Here is a 15,290-nt window from a genome sequence, read left to right as displayed (position 1 = left end):
TTTAATATTAACATGTTAAAGAGAAATTTCATTCAAGTGTGACAGGCAACCACAAGGCCCTCTGTACAAGTTCAGCTCTTTGCCCATGTTTTTAGGGGTGGGCATGTGGACTGCATGTGAGAAGGGCATGAGTAAAGTGGCTGCATGGTGGTACTATGGAGCAAATTTCTATGACAGCCTGACATATGAGGACAGTGTAGGGGGAGATGGGATAGACATTCATTGTCCATAACACCCGAAGTGATGTGAAAGAGCTGCAGGCACTCTTCCAGCAGCCCATTGGTTAAAATAATAGTTTATGAGGTGAGATAGGAATACTTTTGAACCCTTGTTTCGCTGGCTCCTGTGTGGGTGAGGGTGCTCCCTCCACTGACATAATGTACTTCCACTGTTTAAGGCTTTGAGCAGGATAAGTGAATTTCATCCCGATCGTATATGTGTTTTATCTGAAGTTATACTGATTCCAGAAACCTGTAGCCCAGAAGGTTCTCTTGCAGTGGCCCACCTCCGTGCTGGATAAAGTATCTGTGTAGATTATCTACTTGTTTCTGCAGGCAGAAGATGTAATTATTTCTCTCCCTTCAGAAGCCCTTTCAGAGCCACTTTTTGCAAACATGACAGGCTTCTTACCCTTATGAGCTTGGAGAGCCTGGGGCTATCCAATCCTGACTAGAAGCAGGTTGGGTTGAATCAGGTGATTCCGTGTAACAGATGGCTGTATTGAAGGGGGAGCTCAGGGAACTGCAGGAAGAAGTAAAGGGAGGCAGGTTTCTGCAGTGACGACCTTGATACCAAGTGATTTGGAAGCCAGAAACATAAGTTCCAGCTACGTAAGACTTGGGGGTGGCTTGCTAAACCAGGTAAAGTTCTAGAGAGCAGTGCCTTTTAATAGGGTGAATTGAAGACTGCTGTGATGATCAGGATTCAGCAGAAAGACCTAGATCCTAGGACATGGAGTTTCCCTGCTGAGGGTATGTCATCTCAACAGAAAAAGACCCACAGCAGCAAGTCTTGAAGCCCAGGTCAACTCAGTATGGGAGGAAGGGTCTTTGATCCTAGGCACCAACCTGAGCCCAAACATCTACACTGCTGTTTTTAGCCCCATAACACAAGACCAAGACAATTAACGTGGGCTCCTAGACTTGCTGCTGGGGGAGGGAGGCGGAGATTGTTTATTTTTGTTTCTTTTCTGTGTAGTTTTCTTTCCTGATTCCCCCCATAGTTGTAGTCTAAGGCTACAGGCAGGAAAAGCCTTGGAGTGATCTGAGGCGGGTAAAACAGGTGCACTGTGTTTTGAGACTTTGAGTTTTATATTGGAGATTTATTTATGTGAACAAAATCAATCCCCTTTAAAAGGATGATGAATGGACAAGAAAGTCCTTTGCAGAGTTTGTTTTTAGAAGACTTATGAAGGAGAAATTGTAAGCAGAGTCTCAAAGAAGTACTCTTAGTTGGGCTTGAAGAGCTGCATGGAAGAAAGCCGACCCCACTCAGCAACCAGATTCCCATTTTTTCTGCTTCCGGAACAGTGCTGGTAACTTCTGGAATTTCTGTTTCTAATGGTAATCTTTCTGTTTAATTCTTGCTTTCTAATAGTGTTTTTCTTGCTCTTTGTGTGTGTATGTGTGTGGGATCCAACCATAAGGAAGAGTAGCTTCAATAGTTTCCTTTCACACCACACTAGAGCTTATCCAAGCTGCCATTTAGCACTGCTACCCTCTTTTTCATCTTTGTTTTTGTACAATTGCTGTTCCCATAAATCTATTATTCATTTGTGTTATAGGTTCTCTTACAAGGCTGTAGGAGTGTGGAATTAGACTGCTGGGATGGCGATGATGGGATGCCTATCATTTATCATGGACATACTCTCACTACTAAGATCCCTTTTAAGGTATATTGACAATTTCATGCGGAAAATAGACATTAATCAAGAAAGAATTTTAATCATTTGTTCACTTGTATGAAGATACCAGTTTAATAAGCACCAATTACCCTTCTAGAATAAAGCATGGTACTTAGAGTTTGTGTACTTCGCAGTTAGACACCTATGGCTGGCTCATGCCAGCTGATATGGGGTTGTGGGCTCAGCCTAAAGGGGCTGTTTATTGCAGTGTAGACATTCAGCTTTGGTCTACTGCCTGAGCTCCAGGACCCTCCCATCTAGTAGGATCCTAGGACCGAGAGTCCAGTCCCCAGTCTGTGGATATATCTACACTGCGCGTGGGAGCTTTCTACCCAGCACAGATACAAAGACACATGCTAGCATTGCTCATGGAGTAACCAAGGGTAGCACAGGCAACAGCTTGCACTAGCTGCTTGTGTAGAGCCCCAGGTTTGTACTCAGATGACTAGTCTAAGCCAGCTACACTAATATTTTTACTGTTCTAGCTCAAGCAGAGCTAGAGTGTGTCTGTCTGCCTATGCTAGAGAGCACTAATAGTGCTACCCTAGACCACACTAAACGGATTACCACAGACAATATAAAATCATATTGTATTTTGAATCATGGAATCAATATTCAGAAAAAATCAACTATAAATATTTGGTTTTTCAAATTAGAAACCTCTTATAACATTTACAGTTTGGTTTTTGTAGGATGTAGTTGAAGCTATTGATCGCAGTGCCTTTATCACCTCTGATATGCCAATCATCATATCTATAGAAAATCACTGTTCATTGCCACAGCAACGCAAGATGGCTGAAATTTTTAAGGTTAGTCATAGTGTATTATATTAATCAAAGTGCGTGGCCAGAGATTTTGTTTTTCATGTTATTTCAAATGTTATTCTCGACATTTCAGAATGTATTTGGAGATAAACTGGTAACTAAGTTTTTATTTGAGAGTGACTTCTCTGATGATCCAATGCTCCCTTCACCGGACCAATTGAGGAGAAAAGTGCTTTTGAAAAACAAAAAACTCAAAGCCCATCAAACTCCAGTGGATATTTTAAAACAAAAGGTAAAGTATTTTCCTAACACATATTCAGAGCTTTAAGTTGTGGTTTGGAAAAATCTGTTTTTGAAATTCTAACTTACCTGGAACATAAGAGGTGTTCATATCAGCATTACCTGGAGTTTTAGAGATTACTGGAGGAGATTTAAATTCATTCATGGAACCATAGATCATGGTAAATAAACTATTTTGAGAGATGGGAAGAGTTTAGGTCCATCAGAGTTTTGGAGCTTTTGTAAATATAAAAGTTCCCAGTCAAACCATTTATAGTTAAACCACTAACTCCCCATAAGGATATGCTTATTCCAAAATAAGTGTTCTTTAGGGGGGGTAGGTTTGTTTTGTTTAAACTGCTTCCAAAGTGTCATAAAATAAACCAGAAAAAGTACTCTTATATTTGAATAACAGTGGGCACATGGGGATTTACACCTGTGTAACTATAGATGTGTAATTCACACTTCATGCCTTTATAATGAGTCCTGCAAAACCGCAGATATACCTTTTATACCTTATTTGTGCAGATATGAATGCAGATGCATATACAAAATTTATATTTGGAACCCTGCAAATTTGTGGATATCCACTTTATATCCACGGGTACCTGCATCCATGGATGTGAATGTATATATCTGTGGTTCATTTTTGCAGATGCAGATGTGGATACAAATTTTGTGTCCACGCAGGACTCTAGCTACTTTCCTCTTTAAAAACCAGGATTCTGAACAAGCATCATATGAATAAGAATATTATAAAAAGAGCTTTTTTGCTGTTTCAATATTTGAGTGCTTTAAAAATATTTTAATGTTCTAGGCTCACCAGCTGGCATACATGCAAGCCCAGGCCAGTAATGGTGGCAATGCTGGTAACCCTGCCACTAATAATGAAGAGGAGGAGGATGAAGAGGATGAATATGATTATGACTATGAATCTCTTTCTGATGGTAAAGAAATATGCTATTACAAAGCTATTCTTAGGCAATTCTTGGTTTATGAAGTTTTTTCATATTGATGACTGACTTTAATCTGTTTAAATTTGTACCAAATGACTGGAGGATAGCCAATGTGCCACAGATTTTTAAAAGATGATCCTGGCATTACAGGCCGGTAAGTCTAACTTCAGTACTGAACAAATTGGTTGAAACTAGTGTAAAGAACAGAATTGTCAAACACACAGATGAACATAATTTGTTGGGAAAAAGTCAACATAGTTTCTGTAAAAGATCATATCTCACCAAGCTACTAGAATTATTTGAGGGGGTCAACAAGCATGTGGACAAAAGGGATCCAGTGGATATAGTATACTTAGGTTTCCAGAAAGCTTTTAACAGGATCTCTGTCCAAAGGCTCTTAAGCAAAATAAGCTGTCATGGGATATGAGAGAAGGTCCTCTCATGGAATGATAACTGGTTAAAAGATAGGAAAAAAGAGATAGGAATAAATGGACGGTTTTCAGAATGGAGAGAGGTAACTAGTGGTTTTCCCCAAAGGTCTGTACTGGGACCAATCCTATTCAACATATTCATAAATGATCTGGAAAGAGGATTAAACAGAGATAGTTAAGCCCAAAGCAGACTGTGAAGAGCTTCAAAAGGATCTCAGAAAACTCGGTGACCAAGCAATAGAATGGTACATGGACTTTAAATGAGCAATGCTTGTTAATAGGGTGAACTGGAAACTGCAAAGTAAATGCATATTGGAAAACATAATACCAATATAAAATGATGGGGACTAATTTAGTGTTACCACTCAAAAGAGAGGTGTTGGAGTCATTGTGGATAGTTTTCTGAAAACATACATTCAATGTGCAGCAGTAGTAAACAAATCAAACAGAATGTTAGTAATCATTAAAAAAGGATAGAGAATAAAACAATATCTTATTGCCTTTGTATAAATCCATGGTATGCCCACATTTTGAATACTGTGTGCAAATGTGGTCATCTCATCTCAAAAAGATATCTTGGCATTGGAAAAGGCTCAGAAAAGGGCAACAAAAATTATTAGGGGTATGGAATGGCTGTCATATGAGCAGAAATTAATAAAACTGGGACTTTTCATCTTAGAAAGAGGAAACTAACGAAGGATATGATAGTGGTGGAGAAAGTATATAAGGAAAAGTTATTTACTCTTTTCCCTAACACAAGAACTAGGGGTCACCAAATGAAATTAATAGGTAGCAGGTTTAAAACAAACAAAAGGAAGTATTTCTTCACACAACAAACCGTTAACTTGTGGAACTCCTTATCAGAGGATGTTGTGAAGACCAGGACTTTAACTGGGTTCAAAAAAGTACTAGATAAATTCATGGAGGAAAGGTCCATCAGTGGCTATTAGCCAGGATGAGCAGGAATGGCGTCCCTAGTCTTATGTTTGTCAGAAGCTGGGAATGGCCAATAGTGGATAGATCACTTGATGACTACCTATTCTGTTCATTCCCTCTGGGGCACCAGGCATTGGCCACTGTTAGAAGACAGGATACTGGGCTAGATGGACATTTGGTCTGACCCAGTATGTCCATTCTTATGCTCTCGTGCTTTGACTGAAGCGGCAGCAGCGGCGGTTCCCCGCGCCTCTGAGGCTTTGCGCTGGCAAAGCCTCAGAGGCGCGGGACCCCCCCGCGGCTGCGGCTTCAGTCCGGGTGCCTGTGGTCTTCTGGGGACCTTCCCCAGCAGACCACAGGCACCGGGTCTCATGCGGCAGCAGCGGGGGTTCCCGCGCTTCTGAGGCTTTGCTCTGGCAAAGCCTCAGAAGCGCAGGAACCCGCCCGCTGCTGCCGCTTGGGTCCCGGTGCCTGTGGTCTGCTGGGGACGGTCCCCAGCAGACCACAGGCACCGGCACCCAAGTGGCAGCAGCAGCGGTTCCCGCGCTTCTGAGGCTTTGCCCTGGCAAAGCCTCAGAAGCGCGGGACCCGCCCGGTGCCCCTGGTCTGCTGGAGACGGTCTCCAGCAGACCAGGGGCACCGGAGCAGCTTACGAACGGGGCTTTCTCGCCCCGACTTCCGGGGCGAGAAAGCTCCGTTCATAAGTGCGGATCCGACGTAAGTCGGATCCGCGTAAGTCGGGGACTGCCTGTATGCCATTGTTGTCATTAATAAGTACGGTTTGGGCCTCCCTTAAGTGGAAGACTCTGGTGTGGCAACTGGACCATGTATGTCCGTGGACCAGATAGTCCCGGAGCCAGGAACCTAGTGGCAGTGAGCAGGTGTCTGGGAGCTCCGGCAGCACCAGGCGGTATCTAGCAGCCCCAGCCAAGACAGTGGCAGTGGACCCACCATCCCACAACAGTCTCGGCTGGGGCTGGCAGTAAGGTTACGTCTAGACTGCAAGCTTCTTTCGAAAGAAGCTTTTTTGAAAGAGATCTTCTGAAAAATCTTCTTTCGAAAGAGAACAGTCCAGACTTAAAAAGAAGATCAAAAAAGCCATCTGCTTTTTCAAAAGAGAGCGTCCACACTCATTGGACACTCTCTCACATAAAAGGCCACCAGGAACCACTTCTGGCAGGGCATTAGGTCAGCAGTTACTTCCGAGAGCTGTTGCCTAAGGCTATGTGAGATGCGTGCTTAAAGGGACTCCCCTGGAAAGCCATTTCTCAGATTCTGCTGCTTGCTTGCCCACCTCTCTGAGGGACAGCAAAGCTTTTGCAGTGCATGCTTTGGTTTCCCAGCTTTGTTGAATGCCATGGCATTTCTTTTCTTATTTTGCCATGGAGCCAGAGCTGCCCCTGGGCAGGCGATGGCCCCACACAGTGATGCTGCAGCTTCTGCAGCAGTTTCAGCAGACCGTAATGACTGTCCTGCCCCAGCTCGAATCTGAGCTCATCATTGAAAACCTCTGCCTGGATGCGGGAGCAATGCCCCTGTACCTCATGGTTGTGAGACGATTTTGGAGTCTGGACACCAGTTCCGACTGGTGGGACCACCTTGTGATGGAGTGGTGGGACAACCAGCAGTGGCTCAGCAACTTCCGCATGCAGAAGACCACCTTCTTGGAGCTGTGTGCCTGGCTCACCCCTGCCCATTGACGACAGGACACGCACCTGCAGCCCGCCATCCCCCTCGAGAAGAAGGTCACAATTGCCGTGTGGAAGTTTGCCACCCCCAACAGCTACTGCTCGGTAGGACACATTTGGCATAGGGAAGTCCACCGTTGGGGTCCTCTTTATCGAGGTAAGGCACTCTTGGGGTACACTCCCTCTGGGGGGAGGCCTGTAAAAGGGAGACCTTCGGGAAAGGGGAGGGGGAGTGGGAGGTGCAGTAGGGGTGGGGGCAAAGCCCATTCCCCAGGGTTGGTTGTGCCGTCCCGGCCTCACATAGCCCTGCTGCTGGGCAAAAGGCCTCATAGGAGTGTTTGGGGGCAGAGGCGGGGGACGGGCACTGCCCAGGTGCTCAGGCACGCCCTCTCATTCTCTTTTTTGTGTGTTTCTATGTCTCCTTCTTCAGGTGGTGAGGGCCATCAACTCCATCCTGCTGCGCAGGGTCATCCGCTTTGGAGACCTGGACCTCATCGTGGCCAGATTTGCTGCCCTTGGATTCCCAAACTGGGGAGGAGTGATCGATGGGACACATATCACAATCTATGTACCACGCCATCGAGCGGCCCAGTATATTAATAGGAAGGGCTATTTCTCAATGGTGCTGCAGATCCTAGGGACAGTTTTCAGACATTTTTGTAGGGTGGTCGGGCCGGGCACACGATGCCTGCATATTTAGGAACTCTAGCCTGTACTGCAAGCTGCAGGCTGGAAGATTCTTCCCCCAGTGGGACTTTGCGGTTGGGGACATGCAGATGCTGATTTGCATCGTGGGGACGCAGCCTTCCCATTGATGCCGTGGCTCATGAAGACCTACACTGGCCACCTGGACCTGAGCAGGGAACAATCTAACATGTATCTGAACCACACTCGCCTGCAGGTGGAATGCGCCTTTGGGTGCCTTCGGGCGCCTCAAGGTTTGGTTCAGATGCTTGCTGCCGCCTCGATGTTGGGGAGTGCAACATCCCTGAGGTGGTCTCTGCCTGTTGTGTGCTTCACAGCTGGGTGGAGAGCAAAGCAGAGGCCTTCCTCCTGGGGTCGGGGACAGAGGCTGGTGGCAAGGGGAAGCTGTTTGAACAGCCCTGGATAGCTGCCATTTGCCAGGTTCATTAGGCCAGGGTGCACATCCAGGAGTCCCTGAGGGAGAGGTTCTCTGAAGGAGCCCAGTAACTCTTCCTAGGGCCGCCTCAATGGGGGCTTGTGCCTTGCCCCCCAAAACCTTGCCCCCCACAATCCTTCCCTGTACAATTAATAAACACACCAGTTTTAAAAAGATGTGTTTTATAATACAAGTAACTGGGACAGAGGGGGGCTGAGAACCTGGAGCGGGGAGGGAGGAAAGGGACTCAGAACCTGGAGGGGGACTGAGAACGAGGAGAAGGGCTTGGGGCTGGGAGTGGCACATTGAGTGGCCTGCAATTGCTGTCTCAGGTCTGGGGACCTTGACGGACTTAGGGTTAGGTGGAGCTTGGGATAACAGGTGGCTGGGCAGGAGGGGGAGCTGCAGTGGGGTCAGGGATGATCCCAAGGGTGCCAGACTAGGGAGGTCCAAACTGTAGTGATTTTTGTGCTGAGTTAAATCATGATGCCAACATTCAAACCATTTTTCAAGGACAAATTTCAGAATACATGCAGAACATTCTTCTACTGAGCGTAGCCATTGGGGGGGCCAGGACATGTTCCTGAAGTCAGTGAAGTTACACTAGAAATGAGTTGTCTCAAGACATTCAAAAGTGATGTTAGTTATCAACTATGAAACTATCTGAAAATGTGGCATGTCAAGATACATCACGACTGGTTGCCAAATTCATATCACCCAGAGAAATGGCAAAGGAATCAAATATTTTGTTTATTAAAACCTAAAAGGCCAGATAGTGCCTGGCCTTTACATAGGAGATTAAGTTAGGAAAGGCACAAAGCTCAGCAGTTCCTCTGTCTAGTACAGTCTTATGTTTAAGTGGCACAGCAAAACCTTTCACAAATGAAATGTATTATTTTTCTGTTGGTGATGATGATAGTCACAAAATAAAATGTATTAAGATAACTTTTAATGACTACTTCTGATTTTCCTAAGATGAATATGAAAATGGGTCAAATTCTGGTGCCTTCTGTAACCACTTTGTGCACAAAAATTAGAAAAATTGCTTAATTTTCTGCTTGAAGATTCTCCCTGTGTAGCAGAATCTCCAGGTAGCATAGATGAAAATATGCTGTTCAAGTGCAGATGTTTCTTACATATTAGCCAGGAACAAATTACAAATTGCCCACTGTAAGTTGTCCTTGAAACACGTTCCAGTAGGAGAAGATTGGAAAAATCAGAAGTCAACAAATTTTGCACAGTGCAGTACAAAATGTTATCTGTGGCTTGCTTTACTGCTTTAATATAATGGTTATACTGTTGGTTGGTTTAACTATTGTAATATTTGGTAGAACTAATCTAAATAATCAACTTTAGAAGATTTCACTTTTCATTTTTAGCAATGCTGCAGTTTTGCATAATGCTTGTAGTTTAAAATTGAGTCTTAATTTTCATTTTTTCTGGCTGTATGTCTTAATTTCCTTTACTCTTATCCCTTTTCTGACTCTGTTTTCCTATAGCTGATGTCCTTAATGCTTCTCCTGCTCCTAACAGCCAGGAAGGTAAAAGCCTTAACTGCATGAATTTCAGCACTGTGTCTCCAACTTAAGTGTTGTATGTAAATATATGATACCTCCTTTGTATTAATAGAAAATACATGCAAATTGTGTCATTATACATTAGTTACTAGGTATCATTGTCAAGCTGCATATGAAACCTTGTTTATTCATAAAGAAACTGTCATCAAAATATTTATATTTCATTAGCTACTGACACACTTAGGAGGTTTTATTTATCTACACAAGCACACTCACACTAAACAAAAATGTCTTCCATTGTGACAGTTGTGCCATTTTTCTACATCACTCTATTTTGGGGGACCAATCAGGGTAAATTTCTAGCACGTACATGAGATTCCTTTTCATGGAGAAGAATGCCTCAGGCATCTAGGAAGAGTTTGTATATGGAATGGAGGATAGCATGAGAATTGAAGGACACCAAATGAAATTAATGGGTAGCAGGTTTAAAACTAATAAAAGAAAGTTCTTCTTCACACAGCATGTAGTCAACCTGTGGAACTCCTTGCCAGAGGAGGCTGTGAAGGCTAGGACTATAACAGAGTTTAAAGAGACGCTAGATAATTTCATGGAGGTTTGGGCCATAAAAGGCTATTAGCCCGGGGACAGAAATGGTGTCCCTGGCCTCTGTTTGTCAGAGGCTGGAGAAGGATGGCAGGAGACAAATCACTTGACCATTGTTTTCAGTCCACCCTCTCTGGGGCACCTGGTTCTGGACAGGCTACTGGGCTAGATGGACCTTTGATCTGACCTAGTACGGCTGTTCTTATGTTATGTTATGTAAGTCTGAAATGTGAAGATACCTTTTTAAAATTATGATTACTGGCTAACTACTGATTACTGACTAAACAGTATTAAATGATAAATTTCTGCAATTCAAAATGTTCAAAAATATCACCTCTAAAATATGTTTGGTGGCAAGCTAATGCTTCTTTGCTTCTTGATTTCCAAAAGAAAATGTGGAATATTTTAACTCATATTTTAATAAATGATTTTCTGGTTTTAATATCTACTGAACAGAAAAGACAGAGTAGAAGGGTTCATAGAAGAGCCACATGCTAACATGAATCAATTTTTATTCTTTTAAAAAGAAATGAAGGACAAAAACTTTAACTTCTGTAAATACATTATTTTTACCAGCTGGTTGCTTAGACATGAAACTAGGTGCTTTATCCAAAACAACTGGTAGTTGAAATAAAATCTGCAGTTAATTGTTGGCTCACACATTGTTTACCTATAATACATTTCTAGATAACATTCTGGAAGACCGACCTGAGAATAAATCATCCAGTGATAAACTGCAATTTGAATATAATGAAGAAACTGCCAAGAGAATTAAGAAGACTGATTGCATTACTTACAACAATAAAGGAAAGGTTGTACTTTTTCTTTTCTTTTCTCCAAAACATTTTTATTTGGATCTAGCTTCAAAAAGAGTTTGATTTGCTCAGGTGACTGCGCTATCACATGGCAAATGCACTTGAAAGTAGACAAATAACTGGAAGCAGGGGAGGAAAGGTGAATGAAACAAACATCCAGCATCCAGGTCAAGAAAAGGATTCAGAGGTTATTCTGGACACAACATTGAACTCATTAGACCAGTTTGCAACCTCAATAAAAATGAGCAAACAGGTTTGAAGGCTGTGATCTAATGCATATTGGAGTCATTAGAAGTCTTTCCACTGGCTATAATGGGCTTGGGATCAAGTCCCTAACTTTGCTAGTGGAGAAAAATAGTATAAAACTAAATACAGTTATTAGGGTGTTCTGGTTATCTAAAAATTCCAGTTATCTGAGAGTCCCATCAATCTAGGAAAAAACAATGGACAATAATAGTAAAAACTCAAGCCCATCCCTGACCTCTGCAGGAGACAGCTATGCTGCACCACTCTAGAGGAAGTGTGGAGTCAGATGGCATCCTGTGACTTGGTCACAATGGTTCCTCATTTGGCACTTGGCCAATACTGCTACGTGGTGCTCCTTATTATGGATTGAGAGTAAATTTTTAACCTGTCTCATATCTAGTAATGAAGTATTGTGCCCATTCACAATTATAGTAATTCAGTCTTATTTCAAATTCTGTTTAAGCTTCCCTGTCTTTGTTCTTTATAACAGGCTGTCCATCTCACTATCGAAATTATACAAATCTTGGTTTTCTATTATTATGTTCCATATATTTTAGGGATGGTCAGATGCCGTTAATTGGCTAATTGAGTTGTCTATATAATTTTTATCAACTACTCGATTAGTCAATAAGTGAAGGTATTGGGTCCGGGACCTACTCCAGTTGCAGCTCTTGCAGGAGGCATAAGGGATCTGTCGAAAAAGGCTTTCTTTCTTGACAGATCCCCCTCTAGACTGCCACTTTTTGTGAACAAAGTGCTGAGTCATCAAAATGCGGTGGCTATTTTATGCAAATTAGGCGTGGGATATTTAAATCTCTGCCTCATTTGCAATGTCGACCTGCCTAATCTGCATCCCTCTGCTGACAGAGGAATGCAGTCTAGACATACCCATGGAACATACACTGCTTATCAGATTTTTTTTCTCCAATCCACACAAGTTAGTAGATATTATTGTACTTCAGTGTGAATTCATTTGTGACACACATTCTTCATGATGTATGCAAAATGCAGGGCTCATCAGCACTTATTTTCATACTCGGGTTTACTGTGTACTAACTCAGTCTTTACTTTTTCTATTTAGTTCATGGGCATTCAGTGCACATAACAAAGACAAAATATAGTCCCTCTGCCTATAATGCATTTAAGAAAGCCAATACATTTATCTCTGTCTCTCTCTATATAAAAAAAAGTTTCCTATGGGACAACAGAGTGACATAATCATGTCACTCTGGCATCTCACAGCCCTACCCTTCCTCTGACCTGCCTCCTCCTGCCCTTCTCCATAGTTGCACTGGGGCCACGAGCTGTGTGGCCCTCCCCCCTCACAGGAGGCACTGTAGCTATGCACCCACCCCCCAGCAGCCAGAGGGTCAGGGCTAGCTCAGTTCAGCCCAGACTCCAGTGGCTGGGATGGAGAGAGCTGCGGTTGGCCTGGTCTCAGGGGAGCACAGAAGCCAGCGGGAGAGAGCCGGGGTAGGCCATGGCTGCCATGCCTTGGCCTGGCCTTCCCCAGTGGCCGGGGATGGGTGGCCAGGGTTGCCTTCCCCCAGAGAGGAGTGGGAGTTTGAGCACAGCGAGCAGGGGGTATTGCCCCCTAGTAATTACTAAAATGATAATTTTCATAGTAGAGTTTGAAAAATCCTTATTTATTTATTTAAAATATTTGAGGTAGCTTACAAAATTTTTAAAAAGACAATATAGATAAAATATAAGACCCCAGACAGACATAAAACCTGCTTAGACATATTGAGAGGAGGGGTACAGTTACTACTTGTGTCATTGTTGAGCAGGGATTGCAAGACTGCTACACTCTGTGAGTGTAATCAAAGGCTACATGGGAGCACAAGTAAGGTAAAGTACTAGAGGCCACATTTTCAAGAACCAATTTATTTAGTCACTTAAATAAGTGACCAAATTGGGTGCTATGTTCTTTGGGATACCTGGTCTGGGTATCATACTGACTGCCAGTAACTGTCAAGCCCTCCATATGCTTGGTTTCCTGTTTTCAAGAGTGCAGGCTAAAATAATAGCGTGGAAAATGATGTGGCAGGGATAGGTAGAGAATGACTTTATTTGAGGAGACCTGTCATCAGAATTGTAGAATTATAGTTCTGGAAGAGAACTTGAGAAGTTATCAAGTCTAGATCCCAAGGTTGAGGTATGACTTTTCCTGGCAGGCATTTGGCTAGCCTTTTCTTAAAAACCTCCTCTGATGGAGACTCCACAATTTCCACAGGAAGCCTATTCTCGAGTTTAACTACCCTTTTAGTTATATTTTCTTAATATCTAATCTAAATCTCCCTTGCATCATATCAATTATTCTTCTGCCCTCACTAGACATGGAGAACAATTTATCACGGTGCTCTTTGTAACAGTCCTTAACATATTTCAAGACTGCTGTCAGTCCCCATTCAGTCTTTTTTTTTCCTCAAAACTTTTTTTCTAAACTTTTTGTCAGGTTTTCTAAACTTTTTGTCATGTTTGTTGGTCTTCTCTGAACTCTCTCCAATTTCTTCACATCTTTCCTAAGTCTAGCATTCAGAATTAGCCACAGTACTCCATCTTAGACCTCACGAGTGCTGAGTAGAGTGGGATGATCACCTCCAATGTCTGACATAGGACACTGCGGGTAATACAACCCAGAACATTAGCCTTTCTTGCATCTGCATCACGGTGACTGCTATTCAGCTTTTGATCCAGCATAACCCCTATATCCTTTTCAGTAGCACCAGCATCATTTCCCCCATTTTGTAGTTGTGTATTTGGTATTTCCTTCCTGAATATAGTACTTTGCATTTGTCTTCATTGAATATCATCTAAGTGAATGCAAATGAGCTGCTTAGACCTTGCTCTTGCTATTAGTCAGAACTTAGGGACATATTTTTTAAGTCATCTAGATGTATTTGCATGTTGTATACTGCAATATAAATAACACTAATATGTGGTAATAAATGGGAAAAATAAATGCATGTGTAAATCCATTATGCCTGAGTATATAACTGTGTGCTAAATATGATAAAGGGTGTATATCTTCTTCTTCTTTGCCCTTAGCTCCTATGGGAGCATAGGCCATCAACAATTTCTTTCCAAGCCTCTCTGTCTGAGAAGAGACCTGGATGTGAATGTGAGGAAAACGGGTAAAAGCTGGAGAGAATTAGAAAAGTGTATATAAAAGATGTGCTAAAATACTTTGATTTTCCAAACCTTTTGTATTATACATTACTTGAATTTTCACTTAGGTTTATGACATGGAACTGGGTGAAGAATTTTATCTTCCACAAAATAAAAAAGAAAGTAGACAGATAGCACCCGAACTCTCAGATCTTGTTATCTATTGCCAAGCTGTGAAATTTCCTGGTAAGTATGCTTTTATTTTTGCCCATGCTTATTGCTTTACATTTTCTAAATCTTTGGGATATTACACTGATCTAATTGTAACTGCTTGTACTACAGAATTCAACCTGTAGAAAGCAGGGCACATTCCTTTTTTGTAGTTATGGATTCTCAGGGTGATAATTCTATGTGCTGTATTTATCATGGAGGGGGGAAAGCACTCCAGTCCTTAAAGTGTAGAGAAAAAGGTAATTCCTACCTGAATGACATCTGAGAGCAAGCTATTTCAGTCAGAAGAAGAGTTTCCAGCCTCTGGGAAGCAGAGCAGGTCAGGACTCAGGTATGTCTACGCTGCACTGCTATTTCAAAATAAGCTATTCCAGAATAGTTATTCCAAAATAGCTTTATTTCAAAATAGCACATATACACTGTAGGAAAGCCTCAAAATTAGTCCGAGGCAGGCTTCCCTAATGTAGACATGCTATCTCGATTTAGAGCCCTTGGAGGCACTGGGGAGGAATAACTTAGAATGGCCCTGGTAAGGGGCTATTTCGAAATAGCAGCAGTGGAGCATCTACACATGCCTTATTTTGAAATAGCTATTTCAGAATAGGCATTATTCCTCATAGAATGAGATTTATAGATTTGGGAATAAACCGTCCGTTACTTCAAAATAACGGAATGGCGGTGTAGATGCTC

At 42.6% G+C, this 15,290-nt stretch overlaps 1 protein-coding gene across 6 annotated transcripts in view; it reads left to right on the top strand.

Moving 5' to 3' along the window:
* Nucleotides 1–15,290, top strand: part of PLCE1 (phospholipase C epsilon 1) — a 379,433-nt gene that overhangs the window by 331,564 nt on the left and 32,579 nt on the right. For 4 of the 6 annotated variants that reach the window (XM_089780165.1, XM_089780162.1, XM_089780163.1 and 1 more), the window contains 7 exons: nt 1,784–1,891; nt 2,596–2,712; nt 2,801–2,959; nt 3,764–3,893; nt 9,577–9,618; nt 10,885–11,009; nt 14,498–14,615. In XM_089780165.1, coding sequence (XP_089636291.1) covers nt 1,784–1,891; nt 2,596–2,712; nt 2,801–2,959; nt 3,764–3,893; nt 9,577–9,618; nt 10,885–11,009; nt 14,498–14,615 — 799 coding nt within the window. The remainder of the gene's footprint in view (nt 1–1,783; nt 1,892–2,595; nt 2,713–2,800; nt 2,960–3,763; nt 3,894–9,576; nt 9,619–10,884; nt 11,010–14,497; nt 14,616–15,290) is intronic. The other 2 variants (XM_089780164.1, XM_089780166.1) reach the window with 1 other exon arrangement.

The sequence above is a fragment of the Pelodiscus sinensis genome, chromosome 8 (genome assembly GCF_052426305.1).
Source record: "Pelodiscus sinensis isolate ZL-2025 chromosome 8, ASM5242630v1, whole genome shotgun sequence".
NCBI classification, from domain to species: domain Eukaryota; kingdom Metazoa; phylum Chordata; order Testudines; family Trionychidae; genus Pelodiscus; species Pelodiscus sinensis.
Note: the sequence above shows the minus strand (reverse complement) of the source record. Positions and strands in the feature narration are given on the sequence as shown.